General features: G+C 41.9%; 1 protein-coding gene across 2 annotated transcripts in view; it reads left to right on the top strand.

Moving 5' to 3' along the window:
• The first annotated feature begins 4,901 nt into the window (after positions 1-4,901).
• LOC133578212 (msx2-interacting protein) overlaps positions 4,902-25,308 on the top strand; it is a 39,082-nt gene continuing 18,675 nt past the window's right edge. For both annotated transcript variants that reach the window (XM_061932447.2, XM_061932446.2), the window contains exons 1-2: positions 4,902-5,199; positions 7,154-7,468. In XM_061932447.2, the coding sequence (XP_061788431.2) occupies positions 5,117-5,199; positions 7,154-7,468 (398 nt within the window). In that variant the 5' untranslated portion in view covers positions 4,902-5,116. The remainder of the gene's footprint in view (positions 5,200-7,153; positions 7,469-25,308) is intronic.

The following is a 25,308-nucleotide window of genomic DNA, read 5'->3' as shown; positions in this document are numbered from 1 at the left end:
AGGAATGAGTTAATGTTTAAAATGACTGGTTAATAGTGCTATTATAAAGTGCAATGTCAGCACAATTTTCTTTCCTGCAATTTAAAATGCACTTGTTTTAATAAATAAATACAGCATTTGAAAAGCATACACAATCTGTGTTAATATATTAGTCTGTGGTTAAAAGGACTTGAAAGGACTCGAAACTCAAAATGCAGGACTTAGGACTTGACTTGAGACTTTCCAGTCTTGACTTTGGACTTGACTCGGGGCTTGCCTGTCTTGACTCGGGACTTGACTCGGACTTGAGGGCAAAGACTTGAGACTTACTTGTGACTTGCAAAACAATGACTTGGTCCCACCTCTGGTTTCAGGTGTGTTGTAGTAGTGCCATGGTTGTATCTACTAGATAGTTTAGTCAGTCACTCAGCTTTTACGGGTGTTGATGTGACAACGACGTCTGGTAACTTTAGCCAGCTAGCAGCTAACGAAGTAGAGCTAAGGCCAAGGCTATTAAGGCCTACTTCACTAGCTGTAGTAGTAGTACTGAAATGCTGTATCTGTACATTACTGGAGGATCTTTTAATTCTCCTACTTCTGTGACGACCGGGGCACATGGTGATGCGGGTATCGTTCTCCCAGGAATGCAGACGGGCTTCAGACACAGCGTGCAGGTAAGAAATGATTTATTTAAGAAATAAATTATACTGGAACAAACAAAAACGTGCTCATAGCAAGGAAGGCAAAAACTAAAGGAGCTAGCGTGGGAGCTAGAAGGTAAAAAGGAGCCTAGCGTGGAAGTTAGCAGGTTCAGAGCAGGAAACAAAAGTCGTCATCTGTTGTATGAAAACAAACTAGGAAGCCAGACCGACCCACTGGCAAGGCAGGCTTTAATAATGACATTGATGGCTAACAGGTGCGCGTCCGGAAACACACGCGGCAGGTGAAAACAATAAGCAGCCATGGCAACAAACTCAGGTGCACAAAACTAACAGAAAACACAAGTGCCTCGAAAACGTAAACAGAAATATGATCCGGGCAGCGGATCATAACAGTACCCCCCCCCCCCCCCCCCTTAAGGGACAGATTCCAGATGTCCCCTGGAAAAACTAAAACCCACCAACAACAAGACAGTTCAAGAGTCAAGGGAGGGCAGAGGGAGGACTTGGCGGAGGGTCGCCAGGCCACGTGTCCCTGAATCCACCGGGGAAGGGTCAGGTGGCGGCGGCGAATGGAACGGCGGGCGACCACGGAACGGCCACATTCGTGGCCGCCGAGAAGGTGGGCGTGAGTGGCGCCAGAAGTTCAGCAGCCGGAGAGTTTTATGACAACGTCCTGGGCGTCGCTGCTTTTTGCGCCACTGGCGTCCATTTACTGACCTCTGAGGGAGCTGCTTGCGCAGCCGGACCACTCGAGGTCGCTGAGACGACGATGAGGGCGAGGAAGGTGGCGGCGCCCTGAAAAGGCCCACCGGAGACGAGGAGAGAGCAGACGTCGCCGTGTAAGCGGTAGGTGTCGTCGTGGAAGCAGGAGGAGTCGACGTCGCCGTGGAAGCAGGAGGAGTCGCCGTCGCCGTGGAAGCAGCGGGAGTCGACGTCGCCGTGGAAGCAGGGGGGTCGACGTCGCCGTGGAAGCAGGAGGAGTCGACGTCGCCGTGGAAACAGGAGGAGTCAACATCGTCGTGGAAACAGGAGGAGTCGACGCCGCCGTGGAAACAGGAGGAGTCGCGGGCGTGGACGGAGCCAGTGGTGGAGCAGGCGGCTCGTCTGCCGGCGTGGGCGGAGTCAGAGGTGCAGGCGTCCGGGCTGTCGTTGTCGTGGAAGCAGGTGCTGGTGCGGAAACCAGCCTTGGAGTCGGTGCTGGTGAGGGAACCAGTCTTGGAGTCGGTGCTGGTGTGGGAACCAGTCTTGAAGTCGGTGCTGGTGTGGGAACCAGTCTTGGAGTCGGTGCTGGTGTGGGAACCAATCTTGGAGTCCGTGCTGGTGTGGGAACCAGTCTTGGAGTCGGTGCTGGTGTGGGAACCAGTTTTGGGACTTGGCGTGGTGGAGCTTGACGTGGTGGAGCTTGACGTGGTGGAGCTAGCCTTGGACTTGGCGCTAGTTTAGGTGCAGGTGGAGGTGGCCTAGCTGGCGGTTGCGGCTTAGCAGGCCGAAAAAACGGTGGTGGAGGCCGGGCAGGAGGTTGCGGCTTAGCACGCCGAAGGACTGGTGGCGGTGGCCGGGCAGGAGGTTGCGGCTTAGCATGCCGAAGGACTGGTGGCGGGGGCCGGGACGGAGGTTGTGGCTTAGCACGCCGAAAAACTGGTGGCGGTGGCCGGGCCGGGGGTTGCGGCTTGGCTGAACGCAGTTGTGCCACCCCAGTAGCACAGCTCCCAGCACTAGCCCCCCCCTCAAGACGTGGATACCAGACGCGCTCTTTGCGGTTTGGAACCGTCTTCAGGCGTGGGTGGAGGGAGGTCAGGAGGAGGGCAGAAACCTCCCCTTTAAATTGTCCACATTGTCTATTCATTTCCCCAATATAGGACTGTAGGGACGACCAGGAGGGAGAAAACAGAGGAGTGGGCGGAGCTTGAGCCATAGGGGGTGGGGCCAAAGTAATTGGAGTCGGAGCTTGAAAATCAGAAGGAGACTGGGACTGACTAGACTTATATTTAACAAAAATGTCCTGATAGTGTTTTACTGTTGAATTAAAGCCATTAGGAAGTGGCTGACAGAAAGAATTAACAGAATGTAAAAAAATGTATTTGTCTATGACATCATCAGAAGTAGACGAGATCGCGTCATCAGGGGGCGTGTCGTTACGGGGCGCCAACGGGATGACGTCATAGCTGCAGTCCCAGTGATTGACAGGCCAGTCGGATAACTCTTTGGAAAAGTGATCATTATAATTACCAACCATTTGAGGATGGGAATCCTGGGCTGCTTGTTGATGGCTGTGTTCCGGAGGGAAGAATTGCGGGATTTGCGCATCTCTTTCGCGAGCCGAAGCCTTCTTGTCAGACTTCCGCCTTCGCTGACACGTGCGAGCGGGTTGAGAGCGAGCCAGATGGAGTCGATCGGGACCAGAACACCTCCAGGTCCCCATATCATCTCCTCATCTGGAGAACAGCGGAGCGTCTCTGCCTCCATCGCTCGGAGGACCATCCACGCACGTTCTTCATCCACCTCCGTCATGCCCGCAGCGAGAGAACTCTTTCTTGCTGGCTTCCTACTGTGACGACCGGGGCGCATGGTGATGCGGGGTTTCGTTCTCCCAGGAATGCAGACGGGCTTCAGACACAGCGTGCAGGTAAGAAATGATTTATTTAACAAATAAATTATACTGGAACAAACAAAAACGTGCTCATAGCAAGGAAGGCAAAAACCAAAGGAGCTAGCGTGGGAGCTAGAAGGTAAAAAGGAGCCTAGCGTGGAAGATTGCAGGTTCAGAGCAGGAAACTAAAGTCGTCATTTGTTGTATGAAAACAAACTAGGAAGCCAGGCCGACCCACTGGCCAGGCAGGCTTAAATAATGACATTGATGGCTAACAGGTGCGCGTCCGGAAACACACACGGCAGGTGAAAACAATAAGCAGCCATGGCAACAAACTCAGGTGCCCAAAACAGAAAACACAAGTGCCTCGGAAACGTAAACAGAAATATGATCCGGGCAGCGGATCATAACAACTTCCACTTTTCCACTTACTTTGTTAGGTATTTTGGATGTTGCCAGATGTCGTCGTCACATAAACACCTGTAAAAGCTGAGTGACTTACTAAAACATCTTGACTTACTAAACTATCTAGTAGATACAACCATGGCACTACTACAACACACCTGAAACAGTTATGAATACTAGTTTTTACTTACCCACCCATTTAATCCACTATACAACCATGGCACTACTACAACACACCTGAAACAGTTATCAATACTAGTTATTACTTACCCATCCATTTAATCCACTATATGACCCTCCCTAGTGTGCCTCTGATTGGCTCGCCAGTGCCTGATCATGTCTGTGACCCAGACCGCTCTGGCTGTAGTGCCCTATGCTGGTTGTTCAGGGGAGTGTGTAACTCCACCTTCAAACCCGGTGACATTTATTTGTGCATCTGGTTTGTGGTAGGAATGTCTCATCGACACAAAAGCAAAAAAGCGACCCACATATGCAAATTCAATACAAATACAAATACAAAATCAAGCATATTTATATTCAAATCTCAAAAATATATTTACAAATACACGTTTATTATTACAAATTTTTGATTTATTTGAATGTCACATTTTTATATTTATACATTTTATTTGTGGGCAGCACGGTGGTCCAGGGGTTAGTGCACGTGCCTCACAATACGAAGGACCTGAGTTCAATTCCGGGCTCGGGATCTTTCTGTGTGGAGTTTGCATGTTCTCCCCGTGACTGTATGGGTTCCCTCCGGGTACTCCGGCTTCCTCCCACCTCCAAAAAACATGCACCTGGGGATAGGTTGATTGACAACACTAAATTGGCCCTAGTGTGTGAATGTGAGTGTGAATGTTGTCTGTCTATCTGTGTTGGCCCTGCGATGAGGTGGCGACTTGTCCAGGGTGTACCCCGCCTACCGCCCGAATGCAGCTGAGATAGGCTCCAGCACCCCCCGCGACCCTCAAAGGGACAAGCAGTAGAAATTGGATGTATGGATAGAATTTTATTTGTATATATTTTTAAATCTCAAAAATATATTTACAAATACGCGTTTATTTATACAAATGATTTATTTATTTGTATATCCCATTTGTATTTGTATTTGTATATTTATTAATATATGCATATGTATTAATATCATATTGATATATATAAGTTGATGTGAGACAATTCTACTTCCATAGAACCGCGTACTCCCGCCCCCAAGAGGCGCGCGCACTTCGTGAACACACAACTTGCTCCCCCGCCTCCCCGACGCGCGCTCCCGTTGCTGTGTGGAGGACGCTGCGGCTAATAAAGCTACACTACAGCAGCACGCTAGCTACACTTTAGCTCGGCTAGCATCAGGCGAGCAGGCCCGCTTCTCCTCAGAGTGTATCGTCGTTCATTTTGTTCCGACGGACCTCCGACCGGCTGGGATTAGACAACGTGCCGGAGCATATGTATGTGAAGGGGGAAAGACTAGCGCAAGATGGTTCGGGAAACCAGACACCTTTGGGTGGGGAATTTACCCGAACACGTCCGAGAGGATAAAATTGTGGAGCATTTTAAACGGTAGGTTACGCAAGAGGGGCTCCTGTGTTGGCGGAGCAGCCCGCCATATATAACACGGTTAGCATGCCAGCTGCTAACGTTAGCATGTGTAAAGTTTCACCCGAGCGAGGGAGTGGAGATTTTCCCCAAGCGTGTCTTTGTTCGACTGCACAACATCGCCGTTTAAACACGGCGTCGCACATAAAAAGTCTCACCCAACACGACTGTTAACGATATTTACCGAATTGGAGAACTTTTTTTTTGCTAATGCCAAGAGACGCCGAAGCTAGCACCTGACCAACCATTTTGTGGAAGTCGGAACGTTTTAATCGTCACCGCCAAAACAAACCTAAGCACGCCTTGAATAGACAACATTTAATGTAACTCGATGTTGCAGTACAAAGTAATTCACTAAGTCGTCGCGTTAGTCAACAATTATTGCCGTCTAGTGCGAGAAACGTTCTTATCTTGGTCAGAATAGCGAGCAAACTGGGCCCGTCGTCAAATATTAGCTCGTGTTTAACACCGCTTTTATCAAAGTTCTCCATCTTGCCTCTGCCTAGCCTAAGTCTGTATGTACTAAATGGTGAGAGTTTAAACAAAATTGTTTTATTACTGGAAATGTTTTATGTCTCGGGGAAGTCAGTGGCCACTTGAGGAACTCGTCAACAAACATCGTCTGTAACAAACATGATCAGCATGTCGTAGAAGACTCTGCAAAATGCGACTTTTCATAGTTGTTTTACATGACTAGTGGTAGTATTAAAGCATGTATAAGCTCTATTCACAGGTCATGTGTTCCCTCTAAATCAGTGGTTCTTAACCTTGTTGGAGGTACCGAACCCCACCAGTTTCATATGCGCATTCACCGAACCCTAATTCTTTCGTGAAAAAAAAAAATATTTTTTGTGAAAAATTTTATGTGAAAAAAAAATATTTTTTTTTCAAATTCAAAACAAAGTTATGTTTTTTTAGTGGTGCACAAAATGAAATGTGCATGAACATCACCTTGTTCAAAGAACAAAACCAACACAGTACATGAACTCACAACAAATTACACACATGTAAATCAGATGGAAAATTAGAGGGAATATTGTTTGGGGGTATCCATAGTACGCCGATAGGGAGAAGTTTTTTATTTACACGATGAGTCGGGTGTGTCTTGACCTCCGCCGAACCCCTGAGGCCGACATACCGAACCCCTAGGGTTCGATCAAACCCAGGTTAAGAACCACTGCTCTAAATCTATAAATAGTTGATGTAACATGCAAGATTATTTTACATACAATTTTAATAGGCACTATATTAGGAAAATAAGACAAACGTAAATATTTGACAACCCCCTTTTCCAAGGCGCGTTCGAGGACAATAATACTCGTTATATGAAATTGTATTTCAAGTAATCATATTTTTGATGACTCTGTGTCATCATAAAATTTAGCCCAATAGTTGGTCCGGACACAAAGAAATGTATATATTTGATGAACATTTTGGTGCTATTTGCAAATCGTTCACACTTATTGGACCAAAGGCAGTAAAATATTTAAGGACATGTGCTTACTATGTGACATTCAAATATTCCAAAATAAAATGTCGTCTGGGTTCAATACTTTTATTTAAATATCCTGCTGTTATTTTCCAGTTCAGATTTGATCAAAGGCATACTATAATGTATGTTTAAGCACGTAATTGAAGAGATGTTAACACTAACAGGGATTAAAACATAGAACCAGCAGTAAAATTACAGTAAAGAGAATGTATAAATTACAAATATATAGGAGAAAAGGCAAGCACCCATAGGTTTGTTGGTGTACACCTCTAGACACAGAGGGTTACGTTTTTTAGACAGTTTTCTCTGGGCGAAAAAATGCCATCTTATATTCTAATCAATACATTATCTACTGCACTGTTTTTCTTGCATGATGAAAATATAAGTGTTATATTTATTATAATGTTTGATTTCTTCCATTCGAAGGTATGGACGTGTGGAAAGCGTTAAAGTCCTGCGGAAACGGGGGTCCGAGGGTGGCGTGGCAGCCTTTGTGGATTTTGTAGATATCAAAAGTGCTCAGAAGGCTCACAATGCCGTCAATAAGATGGGTGACCGGGACCTTCGGACTGACTACAATGAACCCGGGTCGGTCCCAAGTGCTGTTCGGGCACTTGACGACAGCTCCCCCTCGAGCAGTCGAGAAGTTGCAGGATTCTCTCGGGGAACGGTTGGAACTGTGTTTGGCCCACCTGTGTCCCTTCACACCAGAGAGGGACGTTATGAACGGAGAATAGATGGGTAAGTGGACATGGTCTCCAACTCATCACATAGTTGGGTTTATTCCGGAGGGGTGTACATATACATCATATGGGTCACATAAAGGTAAATTAGGGGTCGTTGCACTTGTCATCATAATTGACTTATCATGGCCATGGGATTAAACAAATTAACCACACATTATGATTTCTTAACGTTACATTAATTCAAGGTCTTTATACGGATATTACACCCGAGAGAGGAATATCCTGGTACGTTTTGGATTCATTTTGTTGGAAATTACCACTTGGAAGCTATTGGATCTCAAAAACATTTTTTCTCCAGAACATGGAATCTAACCTTTTTTATTTTGACTTTCAAAACTGGAAGTAAATCTCCACCGTTACGGATTCACAGGTATTGGGTATTCTATTGTAATCTTTTCAGGACTACCAACGTCTGGTTATCCTTTTGTCCAACTTGGCATCTGTTGATAGCAGGATTACATTTTTCCTGCCATTTTTGCAACCTTGGATACAGGCTGTTCTGGATCTGGAACTTAATTGTTACACAAGTCAACACCATCATATTTAGTGCCTTTTTTTAAATTGAGGTCTCGTAGCGTAATAAAATAATCTGGAAGCTCTACGAAGAAGACTTGACAGGAGCACAGAGGATCCCAACAACCTGGCTGGAAAGTTTATGGAGCGATTCCTGTTTTGGAGTGAATGCCATGAAGACCGAACAAGACGTGCATCATTGGGAGATACCCTTCTGGATGTATGTTGGATGTACTCATTTGAATCCGAATATGGATAGGTGTAGCTGCCATTCATTTGGATTACTTATGTGCGGATGTAGCTGTGTCAGGTTGCTGGAGCCCCCCCTAAAATAATCTTCTGAGATCCGAAGACATCTTTTCCAAAGTAATAACACACAATCAAGATCGGATACGATCCATGGAGCGTGGATGTATGTCATATCCAGGAACTGGGATTGTAAATTTTCTACAACGTGGTTTATATATCCAAACTATGACATGATCCTAGGAATACATTTTTGAAGCCTTTTTAAAGTGGATATTTTGAGAAACGCCTTTTGCTTGGATTGCATTGGGATATGTATATTTTTTCGCAATCTGTTAGTGTTTAGCTGCCCAGGACTAGACCGAATCATCCTAAGGTTCATCATCCTTTTTTTTAGCTTGTTTCTTTTGTTTTTCTGCTCTACATCTCCAGAAATCCATTAAGCAGTTCATTTCTGTAATTGTTTTCTTCCCCTGCCCCTCACCCAATGAAGAGAATTCAGTAGCCTAACAGTGGATTATCTGATGGCCTGGTACTTTTCAATAATCGAAGAGTAGATGATGGAAGAGAAAAGTTTTTTTTTTGCACATTTAGAATAACAGATTTTTCCTGAGTGCTTTTTCATTCTGGCTCTCTCATTCCGACCACCTAGATTTTATTTGGATTAGTTTCAGTAACTTCTTTCAAAAAGGTTAGTATTACTCTGTCCCCTGTCTGCATATTTATATTCCCTAGTGTTTCTTACATTGCAGCACTTTTAGATAAACATTAGTGTTACACCTGAGAAGAAGTATGTATGTGTATTCTGAATACAGGGTGTCCACAAAGTCTCTTCAATTTTAAATGGGGTGCACAATATGTTTTGGACAGAATTATCGTGTGGGATTGAGGAATAATGACATTTTAATGATAAATCCACTAACATTAAAAAATAACTCTGCTAAAACAAAAAACACTCCAATGAGGCAAGATTACCTGTACCGTGCTGTAGATGTGTTAGTGAGCAAATCAAGCCAACCTTTTCTTCTAAGTGTCAGCAGCCTGTTATAAACTTTCCCTGAGCTCACTGTAAACAACCATGGTGCGTGGGACTTATTACAGTTCAATATTTTGCGTGCTGTTTGCACCAAATGTTCTGCAAACATTCCGCGAGGAGGGTAAGAAACATCGCAATTGAGCACATCAAACATTATCAGCCACCTTAAATGCAAGGATTGCTAAGACACTGCTAAAGAAGCTTCCCCAAATCCAGACACAAGTAAAGGTGTGCAAAAAATACATACATTTAATTAAAAACATATAAGTTTTATCTTACGAAGCAGGAAGTTATCTGCATCGGCTTGAAAAAAATATTCAGAATCATTCATTTAAAAATATGTATTAAAAATGCAACTGATGAGATTCAGTGGAAAGAAAAATAATGAACTTTTTTGGAATTTCATGTTTTTCTAAATAAACTTGGTACATACAAAATGTGATCTGAGCTTTATCTAAGGCTAGGGTATTGGCAAATATTGGTTGGAAAACAACATTGTATTGTTTTGATCTTTTAATGTCTATATAGAGAACAACCAAAAACGCTCAGGAAGGTCCGACCCTCCATGATTTTGGAGGCTTTTTTTGGCCTAAAATCCCTGAATTCGCAACAGCTTTTTCAGAAAGTTGCTGGAAATGTTGTGATGTTTTTAGGCTTTTTTTCAATAACATTGAATCAGGAGGCAATGTGGATGTACTTTAACGTATCCGAGATATACCCGCAGACACCGATCTACACTAGGGCTGGGCGATTATATGATTGTGATTGATGATCGCGATTAACTTCAGATCGATCACGGTGATCAGCTGTTACCATAATTACCTCAATCAAACATGGTGAAAATGTCTGTTAGAAGATACCGCAGTAGTAAACGGTAGGGAAGCATTGGTGCTAGGTATAATCCTGCACAGGAAAATCTGCCTTAATTGACCGTTGTCCTGTGCGTGTGTGTTTGTTTGTGTAGGTGTATTTGTGTGAATCATGCGGTGTGTGTGCGTCACAATCCCCTTCTACTGTCGCGAAAGTCGGGCTTGTCACGACGTAATTGAAGTTCAAACAGTGTTTTATTGCTTCCCCCTTGTGCAGCTCAGAAGAACAAAATAAAGAAATACGGCTAATTCTAACATAGAAGTTGAAACACAACATTTAGAAGGAGCAGAAACTTCAGTGACATACGATGAGCTCACTTGGTGGTTTGTTCGGTAATCCTGCCCTGAATGTGGACTAGCAGGCAGACACAGAATTGTGTCTATTGGTCCTGACTGGGAGAATAAACACACCTACAAATTTATTGAGGAAAATAAGACATTTAACATCTAAATATTTTTTAATCAGACTCGTTTCTGTGTTCGCTCTGATTCAACTCATCAGAAATAATGTACTGAACATTTTAGAAAAAATGCAGACACTTTGTTCAAATAGTTTTTGAGTTAGTGGGGGAAAAAAATTGTATTCCTGAAATAATCATTAAACATTTTGTATGTGCTGTATTCAGTACACCACTGGTTTACTGACAAGCAAAATAAGAAAATAACTTTGAGAGTAAAAAAGTTTTCTTTACTCCCCAAAACATACCATAATAGAAGAGAACCGTGTATCTAAAACAGAGGTACGGACCGTAGCGTAGGTTACCTGTACCTTTACAAACATAGATATGAACAAAATTAAAGTTGTTGGCATATATTACTTCAATCAAACATGGTGGAAATGACTGTTACAAGATACAGCAGTAATAGAGAGTAGGGTTGCAACAGTACACTTAGTATAATCTTGCACGGGCCAATCTGACTTTAATTAAAAAATAAAATATTGTGACAATCAAGATTGACTGATATGAAAAAATTAATTATGATCTTTTTTTTTGCCATATTGCTCAGCCCTAGTATGTGCAAATATAAGAACAGTGGCGCTCTTTCAAGGAGAGAAATTGTGTGGAGAGCCGGCCACATCACCTGCACCTTGGCTTTGGCGGCTTCGGCACTAGGGCGGGGGCTCGTCCAGCTGCGGCATGCGCACAGCCCTGCTGGACCTGCCGGACCTACCCAGCCCTTAAAGCCAACCCTTGTTACAGATCGGACTCGCCGACTTCCCTTACCTGCTTTGTTCTAACATGCCAGAGGCTGTTAACTTGGAAGACCTGCTGGGGATATAAGTACAGACTTACAGCTTCTCCTAAAATATTAAATGTGTACTTTTGTGTTGACATTTCATTGACTAAATATGCTTTACAATGCGTTCAAATTTTGTTCAGAATCCGCTAGTTTCGTGATAGTTGACACAACTTTCTTCTGGTAGCGTCAAGGGTTGTACGGTATACCTGTACTAGTATAGTATCGCGGTACTAATGCATCAAAAACAGTACTATACTCCATTTGAAAAGTACCGGTTCCCCATTCTTTTTCAATGGGCATGACCTCGCGTCATAACATTGCTGGTTTTACGAGCAGAGGAGCATGTTCGGCAGCGCACAATCACGGCGTACTTACAAGCAGACACAGTGTGTAGACAGAAAAGGGAGAACGGACGCATTTTGGCCTAAAAACTAAAGATAAAGGTGAAGCTATAACACTGAAATGCCCTCAGGAAGAGGTGCTTTAAGACATGGCTAGCTAGCAAGCAGCTAAAGTCCATCCGCCGTCTGCAGGGTTTTGGCTACTTCTAAATCACTAATCCTCGCCTCCATGGCGACATATAAAGTAAGTTTCTGACAAGTATCATCCCTGCAGGATGAGAAATAGCTAAACATGTTTCACTACACACCGTAGGAGGATACAATAGCTCACCGGCCTCACCGCTGACAAAAGATAGAGGTCCTGAATGTAAACAAATGCCATAGGTGGATCTACACCTGACATCCACTGTAATGCTACCAAGTACAATAGTGTATCTAGTTGATACTACTATGATTACATCAATCTTTTTTCCTTTTTTTATAATTCATATTACGTTTATAAACTCAGGAAATATGTCCCTGGACACATGAGGACTTTGAATATGACCAATTTAAGATCCTGTAACTACTTGGTATCGGATCCATACCTAAAGTTGTGGTATCATCCAAAATTTATGGAAAGTATCAAACAACAGAAGAACAAGGGATTATTAGTGTAGCTAGAACATGTTAAAACAGAAAATAACCAGATATTAACAGTAAATGAACAAGTAGATTAATAACCAATTTTTACAGCATGTCCCTCATAATTTTGACAACATAATAGAAGGAGAAATGACACAATATGTTACTGTATACGTCAGCAGACAAATTAGGGGCCTTTGTCTGCTTGCTTACTACTAAAAGACAAGTTGTCTAGTATGTTCACTATTTTATTTAAGGCCAAAATTGTTCTTCGATTGTAATAAGAAACATATGTTTAATGCACCGTAAGATTTTTTGTCATAATAAAGCCAATAATGCTATTTTTTGTTGTCCCCTTTATTTAGAAAAATATCAAAATATCGAAATACATTTCGGTACCGGTACCAAAATATTGGTATCGGGACAACCCTAGTGGCGTCACGGAACAGTGTTGAAGCTGAAAGTCTATTGACACGTGTCTGCTTCTCTGTTGTTCGATGACGCAACACAACACATTTTTCAAAAGAATAAGGCGGCTACGGTGCCGAGTGGTGCAATGCTTATGTCACCAACTACATTGGGCTATTGGTGAGTGACTCCAGTTTTATTTACACATACACCAATTTGCTTAAGAATTTATATCTCTCCTTGGAGCGACTTCATCACTAATCTCATCAGTTTATGTTGTTTAGTTATGTTAGTGACTTAGCGCAGTAGTTAGCGATAGCTCTTCTTTGCTGCTCGGTGTGTCAAAAAAATTTTAGCTACTCCCCGGCTTGAAAGTGCCTCACCCCATAGCCCGTGTGGACTGACTTAGCTCAGCGGCTGGGTGGCTGAAGAGTAGTTTCAAACTGAACAGCCAACAGCCTTCACCGCAGCAAACGAGTAGAAGCTCCACCTATCCTCGCGCAGAAGCATGAGGCTATAAACCTACCGGGTAGTTTTAATTACCGTATTTTCCACACCATAAGGCGCCCTGGGTTAAAAGCCGCGCCTTCAATGAGCGGCATATTTCAAAACTTTGTCCACCTATAAGCCGCCCGGTGTTGTAAGCCGCATCTAACTGCGCTAAAGGAATGTCAAAAAAACAGTCAGATAGGTCAGTCAAACTTTAATAATATATTAAAAACCAGCGTTCTAACAACTCTGTTCACTCCCAAAATGTACGCAAATGTGCAATCACAAACATACCGCATTTTCCGCACTATAAGGCGCACCGGATTATTAGCCGCACCTTCAATGAATTACATATTTCATAACTTTGTCCACCAATAAGCCGCCCCGGACTATAAGCCGCGCCTACGCTGCGCTAAAGGGAATGTCAAAAAAACAGTCAGATAGGTCAGTCAAACTTTAATAATATATTAAAAACCAGCGTTCTAACAACTCTGTTCACTCCCAAAATGTACGCAAATGTGCAATCACAAACATAGTAAAATTCAAAATAGTGCAGAGCAATAGCAACATAATGTTGCTCGAACGTTAATGTCACAACACACAAAATAAACATAGCGCTCACTTTCTGAAGTTATTCTTCATTCGTAAATCCTTCGTCTTCGGTGTCCGAAGTGAAAAGTTGGGCAAATTTACGATCCACTGGCAGATGTTGGCGTCGTCTGGCGCTGCCTCCTCGTCTTAGTGAAGGTGTGTTCGCCTTCTGTCTTCCATTGTTCCCACGCAGTTAGCAGTCTAGCTTCGAATGCCCTGTTGACACCAATATCTAGCGGCTGGAGGTCTTTTGTCAATCCACCCGGAATGACGGCGAGTATTGAATTAAGCGCGTAAGCGTGTCTCTCAATGTGCTGTTATGAGCTAGCAAATATAACAACTACACTACCCAGCATGCAACGATAGTTACGAGCATGCGCGGTAGCCCTGAGAAGTTCCCACGCAGTTAGCAGTCTAGCTTCGAATGCCCTGTTGACACCAATATCTAGCGGCTGGAGGTCTTTTGTCAATCCACCCGGAATGACGGCGAGTATTGAATTAAGCGCGTAAGCGTGTCTCTCAATGTGCTGTTATGAGCTAGCAAATATAATAACTACACTACCCAGCATGCAACGATAGTTACGAGCATGCGCGGTAGCCCTGAGACGTTCCCACGCAGTTAGCAGTCTAGCTTCGAATGCCCTGTTGACACCAATATCTAGCGGCTGGAGGTCTTTTGTCAATCCACCCGGAATGACGGCGAGTATTGAATTAAGCGCGTAAGCGTGTCTCTCAATGTGCTGTTATGAGCTAGCAAATATAACAACTACACTACCCAGCATGCAACGATAGTTACGAGCATGCGCGGTAGCCCTGAGAAGCGTTGTTGTATGCTGGGAGTTCGAATGTGGTTATGAGCACGCTGTGAGAAAACGTTGAGAACTCAGTTAACACGCCTCGTCTGCATTATTTATAATTAGACAGACAACACACTTAATAGGAGCCATTTTGGGGTCTTTACATAAACACACAAATGGAAATGAAACGTCACATATCCCAGCATGCACCGCGCGCTTCTTCTACGGGGAAAAAAGATGGCGGCTGTTTACCGTAGTTGCGAGACCTAAACTTTATGAAAATGAATCTTAATATTTATCCATATATAAAGCGCACCGGGTTATAAGGCGCACTGTCAGCTTTTGAGAAAGTTTGTGGTTTTTAGGTGCGCCTTATAGTGCGGAAAATACGGTACGTATATCAACATGGACAGAGCTGCGTGAAAAAAGCCACCCGGCCTCTTCGCGTAAACTTAAACTTACCTTAACCACTCGCTCATCTTTTCTTCATCCATCCCTTCGAGTTAGCTTTTATGATGACGCCGGCTGGAAAGGTCTCTTTTGGCAAGGTCTTCCTTTTGAATATCACCATGGGTGGAAGTTTCTGGCCATTAGCATGGCAAGCTAGAACCACAGTGAAGGATGACTTCTCATTCCCTGTGGTGCGAATATTCACCGTACGTGCTCCCGTTGTATCCACAGTGCGGTTCACAGGAATATATTGCTGTGAAATAGTAATCCGTGTGCGGATGGAGAGATTGCGTCTTTTCATGAACCGGATCCCTGTCGTTTAGTAGGAGCCATTTTGTGGTCTTTACATATGTAAACACACAAAGGAAATGAAACGTACGGTGATATCCGCGCGCTTTTTCTTCTTCTACGCGGGCGGGTGGTTGCTTACAGTAGAAGAAGAAGCGCTTCCTGTTCTATGGGGGCGGGTGCTTACCTTGGCGGTTGCTTGCGTAGAAGAAGAAGCGCTTCCTGTTCTACCGGGAAAAAAGATGGCGGCTGTTTACCGAAGTTGCGAGACCGAAACTTTATGAAAATGAATCTTAATATTTATCCATATATAAAGCGCACCGGGTTAAAAGCCGCACTGTCAGCTTTTGAGTAAATTTGTGGTTTTTAGGTGCGGCTAATAGTGCGGAAAATACGGTAACAAAATTGAGCAAAACTGCTTTGTCACAGTGCTGGCTAACTAATTACTTTATAAGAATAGGCAACAACTTTCGTTACTACTTAAAACAAAAAGTAATCCGAGTACTCTCAACACTAATTATCTAGCCATAAAACACTTAGGCAACCTTAAGCACTATGCACGTTTTGTTTTAAGATATACATATCTTGTATTGCACATAAATTTGGGTCAATATCACCCAGCCCTACTCTGGAAGTAAATGAGAAGTGGCCGCGGCCTGGGCTGGCCTGGATGCGGGCTTTCGCGTGACTTTTGGATGAACTATCTGTGGTTGAGTCCCTTTTTGATCGACCGCAAAAGGAGCAAATCAGCGATCTTGAAAATGTTCAACTTTCATTCCGTTGTTCAATATTTATGTGGAGAATTTTACCATTCTGTAAGTGACGTTTGCTTTTTGAAATCTAGCATCTTTATTTCTTTTGTTATTGGAGACTGTATTTGTGTTTAGAGAGTAGCTGAAAATGAGCTTTCACCTCTTGTGTTACGTTGCACAATAATAATTGAAAAAATAGTTACATTTTAGTTCACTTTAATCATTTCAATAGCTCAAGTATGTTGTCAAGCTGGGGAACCATGTACTGTATTAATTCATCCATCCATCCATTTTCTACTGCTTGTCCCTTTTGGGGTCGCGGAGGGGTTGGAGCCTATATTTTCTCCTTTTATACCATACTGCCTTAAAAGTAGATACTAGATGACAGTGAAAGCAGATACTAGCTCATTCAGGGTTTCCCCATAATGTATTTGATTGTGGCGGTGCACCACGGTTTGATATTAGCCGCCACTCCTAACAAATCAAAAGTAATGTTGCGCAAAGAAGAAAAACAAAATCTGACGCTTTTTAAAAAAACTTTTATTGCCAATTTAAAGTAAAAGTACCAATGATGGTCACACACACACTAGGTGTGGTGAAATTTGTCCTCTGCATTTGACCCATTCCCTTATTAATCCCCTGGGAGGTGAGGGGAGCAGTGAGCAGCTGCGGTGGCCGCGCTCAGGAACCCAATTCCAACCCTTGATGCTGAGTGCCAAGCAGGGAGGTAATGGGTCCCATTTTTATAGTCTTTGGTATAACTCGGGCAGGGTTTGAACTTACGACCTACCGATCTCAGGGCGGACACTCTAACCACAAGGCCACTGAGCAGGTCAATTTTATTCTAACAAAGGGCCCGATTCCAACAAGTATTTCCTCCGTGCACACCTTCACTCCTAAACACACAACACTTCTTCATTCTCCGCCGACACAGTGTTTCACAGACCATAGGAAAAATTACCATCATAACACGCACATTAACACCAGCAGGTAGTTACAGTATGAATGGCTACATTTAGTTTATTGGAACGACAGAAGTAAAGGGTCTCTAAACACAAGTACAGTCTTCAATAACACCAAAAATAAATGCTATATTTGTTGCCAGTTGTTATTAAAGAAAGAGTGACGAAAAGGATTGGAGAAATTTCCCCCCAAAATTCTCAAAGCAATAAGCAGTAACAATTTTAAAATAGAACAAAACAATATTATGTTACAAGATATGCATGTTAATACTATACTTAATAACATATTTGTTTTGAATGTATACAAACATTTATTTGCCTTTTTAAAGAATATATGCATCACAGCTAATCATGTCATGTTGACCATGCCCCCTAACCACCTCCCCACCGCCACAGGTATTTTGGCAATTTAGGGGAAATTTGTATTTGGCAAACTAAATTGCAACATTAAAGTGTAGCCTGTGTAGTAAGTAACCTTTTACAATAAGCAGCAACAATTGAAACTACATTGAACAAAGCGAGCACAGTCTTAACAATTCAAACTCTTTGTGTTTAAGCTGATTGTAATTTTGATTCTGATATAAGAAAATAATTTTAATATTATTAATGGTATTATTAACCAGAGGTGTGGACTCGAGTCACATGACTTGGACTCGAGTCATGAATTTGATGACTTTAGACTCGACTTGACAAAATGTGAAGAGACTTGCAACTCGACTTAGACTTTAACATCAATGACTTCTGACTTCACTTGGACTTGAGCCGTTTGACTTGACATGACTTGCCACTTTCCCCAAAATCCAAAGCTTAAAAAGTTATTTGGGAGCACTCCGTATTTTTCATTTTCTTCGTCTGTCTATCAGCGTGTTATTCCTGTCAGCTGGTGTGCTGTCAGTACAACAGCCAATCAAATTAGATTTACGTTGTTTTCATCACACAGCATTCATCCAATCAAATTGCAGGACAACCAATGAACAAGAGTTGTCCAACAACGTGCCAGTGATAAACAATTATGTTAAAGTTGGTTTCGTTCGGGTATAAAAACTACGACTTGGTCAACAAAAAACGAATTGCGGTATGCAAATCATGCAGTTCGAATATTACAGACGGAGACGCAACAACTTCCAACTTCGTTCGACATTTGAAGTTGCACAAAGAAGGGTAAGTTTTGAATGTAAGAAAACGTTTGTTGGCTAAGTAACGTGACTTTTATTTGCTGTGTAGTTAAATCAGTGAGGCTGCAAACTCACTGCTAACGTTATAACCATAGACATCTTATAAGTAGACGCAGCATAGAGCGCTACTGCCTACTGGCGCAGACGAGGCGCGTGGCCGCCATCTTGGAGTGGTGATCCGCTCCACTCAGTGCAATTAATTTGGCAGGAGCAATGAACTGTCAGCGCATTTAATTCATCTTACCTCACTGAATACCACTGATTTTCACCCCCTTTTTTGTCATACGTGTAGCTATGATAACAGACACATGTTTTGGCGTGGTTTATTATTCATAGTTTGCTTAACAGTAATATAATATTCTTATACGCTATAAGTGACCAGACGTCCGAGATCAAAACTGGGAATATAATCCCAGAGAAGGGGGAAAAAACGGTAATCTATTTTTAAATTGAAGAAACAATATGATTAGGTTATATATACATATGTGTGTATCCTACATAAACAATGTATGAATACATTAGATATCTATATATCTTAGAGACCTATAGACTGTATCTGTGTTGCTTCAGCAGCAAAGAGTTTATTCTGTCTTGACACTTTGTATTGATATTTTCTATTACATTCTTCCCTTAAATGATAATGTTTGCAGTGATTGTTTTATATGTATTATTTTATGTAAGTCGCTTTGGATAAAAGCGTCTGCCAAATACTTAAACATATATAAACACCTGAAAGTCTTCATATCAGCTAAAACCACCAATCTGTTTCACTGGATTCAGAATAAAACCAAATTCTGTTTAACCCAACAATGTTAGTATTTGAATATTGTTACTTGAAGACGGATTCCTGGTTACAATTATACTGTTAAGAAAGTATTGTCTTATACTTTGCCTAAAATGAGAATGCATCATAATCAGTGGCGGCTGGTGAATTTTGTTTTAGGTGGGGCTGAAAGTTTGTAAACCAAACCCCTGTAGGGGCGTCATCCTCCCCCAGAAGATTTCTTTGTGATTTTCACATACAAATATTGAAGATCTTTGATCCTTCTCAACTCTGTGGTAATATTATTTTCATAAAATACAACCAATAGTACGTTAATGTTAAATCTCACTTGTGAAAAGTAATCCCCCGATTCCTATTTTCAACAGTCCGCTCATTTGAGCAGGAAAACGCTGAACACCACCATCTTTGTTTTCTACCTGTCATCTGTCAGTTTCGGCTGCTCGCCGGCTCCTCATCAGCACTTCAAGATGGCGGCCAAATTGCTCACGTCACAGCAACCAATGCTGCGTCTACTTATAAGATGTCTATGGTTATAACGTCATTGCAAACACGGCAATCTGTTGCGTCCACTGCAGTTTGCTACCTTATTCATACTTTTTGTCAAGTGATTTTTTTTTAAGCAGGGTTTCATGAGGTACCTATACATAACGTTACGTTAGTCAATGTATCACACACAGTAACGTAACGTTAGACGGCATTCAGCAGCACCGCGTATTTTAGCCACCTACAAAAAGACAAACATAGTCAAATAAAGGTCAGTTAAAATGTATACTATATTAAGAATGTGTATATATTGCATAGGGTCCTGACATCTAAAAAGTACAACTCTGTTCATTGTTATGTTCATATATTTGTTATGTTTTTCATGTGTACGCACACATAAACACACATACAGTATGAGATGAGATCAATGAGATAAGGTAAGAACAGGATAGAAACTGCTGTGGAACTAGTTACAATGCAATATGCCATGGAAATACAATGTTAACACTTTTGTGCAAATAAGTACAGTTGCACTTGTTTTTTTTCAAATGTTGTTTATTCTGTAAAGGAATGAGTTACATGTTTAAAATGACTGGTTAATAGTGCTATTTTGAAGTGCAATGTCAGCACTATCTTTTTCCCTGCAATTTCAAATGCACTTGTTTTAATAAATAAATACAGCGTTTTAAAAGCATACACAATCTGTGTAAATATATTAGTCTGTGGTTAAATGACTTGAAAGGACTCGAAACTCAAAATGCAGGACTTGGGACTTGACTTGAGACTTTCCAGTCTTGACTTTGGACTTGACTCGGACTTGCCCTGTCTTGACTCGGGACTTGACTCGAGACTTGAGGGTAAAGACTTGAGACTTACTTGTGACTTGCAAAGCAATGACTTGGTCCCACCTCTGTTATTAACTAATAACACTGTTTTTGAATATACATAAAACATTTGTTTAGCCTTTTTTAAAGAAAATCTATGCATCATTGCAAATCAAAATTATCATGTTGTATGTATGTACCGTATTTTTCGGATTATAAATCGCTCCGGAGTATACGTCGCACTGGCCAAAAATGCATAATAAAGAAGGAAAAAAACATGTACGTTGCACTCGAGTATAAGTTGCATTTTTTGGGGAAATTTATTTGATAAAATCCAATACCAAGAATAGACATTTGAAAGGCAATTTAAAATAAAAAAGAATAGTGAAAAACAGGCTGAATAAGTGTATGTTATATGACGCATAAATAACCAACTGAGAACGTGCCTGGTATGTTAACGTAACATATTATGGTAAATGTCATTTAAATAACTATAACATATAGAACATGCTATACGTTTACCAAACAATCTGTCACTCCTGATCGCTAAATTCGATGAAATCTTCTTCCTCGTTGTCGCTCCTGGTATGCGCCGCTTCCTTTCTTTCTGCGGCTCGGTCGCCGTTTTCTGCTGCATATTTCACTCGTCCAGTTTGTAATCTGCAGTATATGATTTCCTTTTCGGTGCCATTTTTGTTCAGCCCTTCTCAGTTTTTATAAGTTACCGCCAATATTGAAATGATCAATTTAATAGCTACGGACATAGTAGCAGTTAGCATCCCATGACCCACAATGCACTTCTGCCATGACGCACAATGCACTTCTGCCCTGACCCGCCCCCGCCAAATTCTTATTGGTTGACGTGTATGTGACGATTGCTGACGTGTGTGTGACGATTGTTGACATTTGCTTCGTCTCTTACGCGAATGAGATAAATAATATTATTTGATATTTTACGGTAATGTGTTAATAATTTCACACATAAATCGCTCCGGAGTATGTGTCGCACCCCCCGGCCAAACTATGAAAAAAAAGTGCGACTTATAATCCGGAAAAATACGGTATGTATGTCATACATATGTCGTATATGTATGTATGTATATGTATATGTCATATTGACCACGCCCCCACTGTCATATGACTGTACGGTTTCAATTAATTATGATTGATAGTAGTAATAATTAGAAATATATAAAGAAATGTCTGCTGTCGGCTCTGTCATACGCAAGTTCTAAATAGTAGTAATAAATAAAGAAAGAAACGTCTGCTGTCTGCTCTGTTATACACAAGTTTTAAATACATGTAAACTAGGAAGTTAGGATACCGGTGTGTTGCTAAATGTTTTCATTATCCAGAAGGCTTAGCGACATAAACGAATATAGGAAGTAGGTCTGAGCTATGCGGGAGGATAGTGTTGTCCCGATACCAACTTTTGGTCATACCGATACCAAAAGTTTGTACTGGTACCAATATTTTTTAAATACTATTCAAAATAAAGGGGACCACAAAAAATGTCAGTTTGTTTTATTACAGAAAAACTTATGCTACAATAAACATGTTTTTTATTGCACTTAAAGAACCATTTTAGAAGATTGAAATTGAAATAAAAAGACATTAAACAACTGACCTTTTCATATTGCACTCAAAGAACAATTTATAATTTTACATATTACATAAAGCCTGCCATAATCTAGTATTGGGTTAGAATACAATAGAAAGCTTTATTGACTTTGCAAGGTTTACCTTTAATGTAACTGAATGTGGTGCACCACCACAGTAAATTAATTTTTTTACGTGAAAATAAATTAAAGTAATATATTGTAGACCCAAGAAAAAGTCACACAAAGTCTGACACTATTTTTTGACTTTTATTGCCAATTGTATGATTACAACTGACCCAATTCCATAGGACTGACTTGGTAGGATATATCAATCAATGTTTATTTATATAGCCCTAAATCACAAATGTCTCAAAGGGCTGCACAAGCCACAACGACAACCTCGGTACAAAGCCCACATAAGGGCAAGGAAAAACTCACCCCAGTGGGACGTCGATGTGAATGACTATGAGAAACCTTGGAGAGGACCGCATATGTGGGTAACCCCCCCCCCCCTCTAGGGGAGACCGAAAGCAATGGATGTCGAGTGGGTCTGACATAATATTGTGAGAGTCCAGTCCATAGTGGATCCAACATAATAGTAAGAGTCCAGTCCATAGTGGGGCCAGCAGGACACCATCCCGAGCGGAGACGGGTCAGCAGCGCAGAGATGTTCCCAGCCGATGCACAGGCGAGCGGTCCACCCCGGGTCCCGACTCTGGACAGCCAGCACTTCATCCATGGCCACCGGACCTGTGCCCCCCCCCCTCAAGGAAAAGGGGAGCAGAGGAGAAAAGAAAAGAAACGGCAGATCAACTGGTCTAAAAAAAAGGGGGCTATTTAAAGGCTAGAGTATACAAATTAGTTTTAAGATGGGACTTAAATGCTTCTACTGAGGTAGCATCTCTAATTGTTACCGGGAGGGCATTCCATAGTACTGGAGCCCGAATAGAAAACGCTCTATAGCCCGCAGACTTTTTTTGGGCTCTGGGAATCACTAATAAGCCGGAGTTCTTTGAACGCAGATTTCTTGCCGGGACATATGGTACAATGCAATCGACAAGATAGGACGGAGCTAGACCGTGTAGTATTTTATACGTAAGTAGTAAAACCTTAAAGTCACATCTTAAGTGCACAGGAAGCCAGTGCAGGTGAGCCAGTATAGGCGTAATATGATCAAACTTTCTTGTTCTTGTCAAAAGTCTAGCAGCCGCATTTTGTACCAACTGTAATTTTTTTTTTAATGCTAGACATAGGGAGACCCGAAAATAATACGTTACAGTAGTCGAGACGAGACGTAACGAACGCATGAATAATGATCTCAGCGTCGCTAGTGGATAAAATAGAACGAATTTTAGCGATATTACGGAGATGAAAGAAGGCCGTTTTAGTAACACTCTTAATGTGTGATTCAAACGAGAGAGTTGGGTCGAAGATAATACCCAGATTCTTTACTGATTCGCCTTGTGTAATTGTTTGGTTGTCAAATGTTAAGGTGGTATTATTAAATAAATGTCGGTGTTTAGCAGGACCGATAATCAGCATTTCCGTTTTCTTGGCGTTGAGTTGCAAGAAGTTAGTGGACATCCATTGACATAAAACATTATCACCAGCAGATCGTTACAGTATTAATGGATATATATAGCCTATTGTGTCTGCACTATTGACTAGTGATGCATTGATAACTCGGCCACCGGAAAAAGTTTTTGACCACCGGAACTGCGCTGCCAAAACCGGATTTAAACAAGACACACACTGTTGTCTGGAGCGTAGTCATGAAGGGTGTCATAAAATTACGGTTGTGTAGGTCTGATCCACAACCTAAAGGAGGTGCCCTGATGAGGCTATTGCAGTCAAAAGGGGTTTGACCAGTCATCAATTCCAAGGGTTCACATACTTTTTTTTTTACAAGCAATTGTCCACAAGCTTAACAATAATAGTTTTTTCCTAATGAAGATATTAAAGATCAAAGCAATACATTGTCATTTTCGGCACATATTTGTCAATACTTTTGACTTAGATGGGGCTCGGATCACATTTTATACAACATGTATTTAGAAAACCATGGAGCTCCCAAAGGTTTGCATATTTTTGTCTTGCCACTATATGGTAATCGGATGTGTTCTATGTACTCAGTGGCTACCAACGTTAATAACTACATACAATTTTAAAGACCAATGGATTGGAAGAGATGGCCCAAATTTGGTCCCCACCTTCACTCCCCTGTACCATATTTTCCGCACTATAAAGAGCACCGGATTATAAGGCGCACCTTCAATGAATGGCATATTTCAAAACTTTGTTCATATATAAGGCGCACCGGATTATAAGGCGCACCTATGCATCCATTAGATGGAGCTGCGCTAAAGGGAATGTCAACAAAACAGTCAGATAAGTCAGTCAAACTTTATTAATAGATTACAAACCAGCGTTCTGACAACTCTGTTCACTCCCAAAATGAATAAACAGCTGATTTACTCGTGTTACGGTAAATCAAACGTTAGTGCAATCACAATATAGTAACACTCGAAATAGTGCAGAGCAATAACAATATATCAATAACTCAACGTTGCTCAAACGTTAATGTCACACAACACAACACACAAAATAAACATGTAAAGCTCACTTTATGAAGTTATTCCTCATCCACGAATCGCTCAAATTCTTCTTCTTCAGAGTCCAAATTAAACAGTTGGGTGAATACGGCATCCAAAATGCCCGGCTCCGTCTCGTCGAAGTCGTCATTAATCGAGTCGGTGTCGCTGCTGTTGTCTCGCAGTTCAGTGACAATTCCTGCCTTCCTGAAAGCTCGGACCACAGTTGAGACTGCTATATCAGCCCAGGCATTTACGATCCACTGGCAGATAGTGGCGTATGTCGTCTGGGGCTGTCTCCCTGTCTTGGTGAACGTGTGTTCGCCTTCTGTCATTCGTGTTCTACTGCGTGACTGATCGCTTTGAGTTTAAACTCTACGTCGTAAGCGTGTCTCTTAATAGGAGCCATTTTGGGGTCTTTACATAAACACACAAATGGAAATGAAACGTCATATATCCCAGCATGCAACACGCGCTTCTTCTACGGGGGCGGCTGCTTACCATAGAAGAAGAACTTCTTCTACGAGGGAAAATTAAGTTGGCGGCTGCTTACCGCAGTTGCGAGACCTAAACTTTTTGAAAATGAAGTTTAGGTTTGTTGTGGCTCAATATTGGTCCATATATAAGGCGCACTGGATTATAAGGCGCACTCAGCTTTTGACAAAATTGGAGGGTTTTAGGTGCGCCTTATAGTGCGGAAAATACGGTACTTTAAAGATATTGTGCATCGAACAAGGACCTGAAGGAAAACATCACTGATGCCACCATT

This window comes from Nerophis lumbriciformis, linkage group LG38 (genome assembly GCF_033978685.3).
Source record: "Nerophis lumbriciformis linkage group LG38, RoL_Nlum_v2.1, whole genome shotgun sequence".
In the NCBI taxonomy this organism is placed as follows: Eukaryota; Metazoa; Chordata; class Actinopteri; order Syngnathiformes; family Syngnathidae; genus Nerophis; species Nerophis lumbriciformis.
This window is presented reverse-complemented; position numbering and strand designations above follow the sequence as displayed.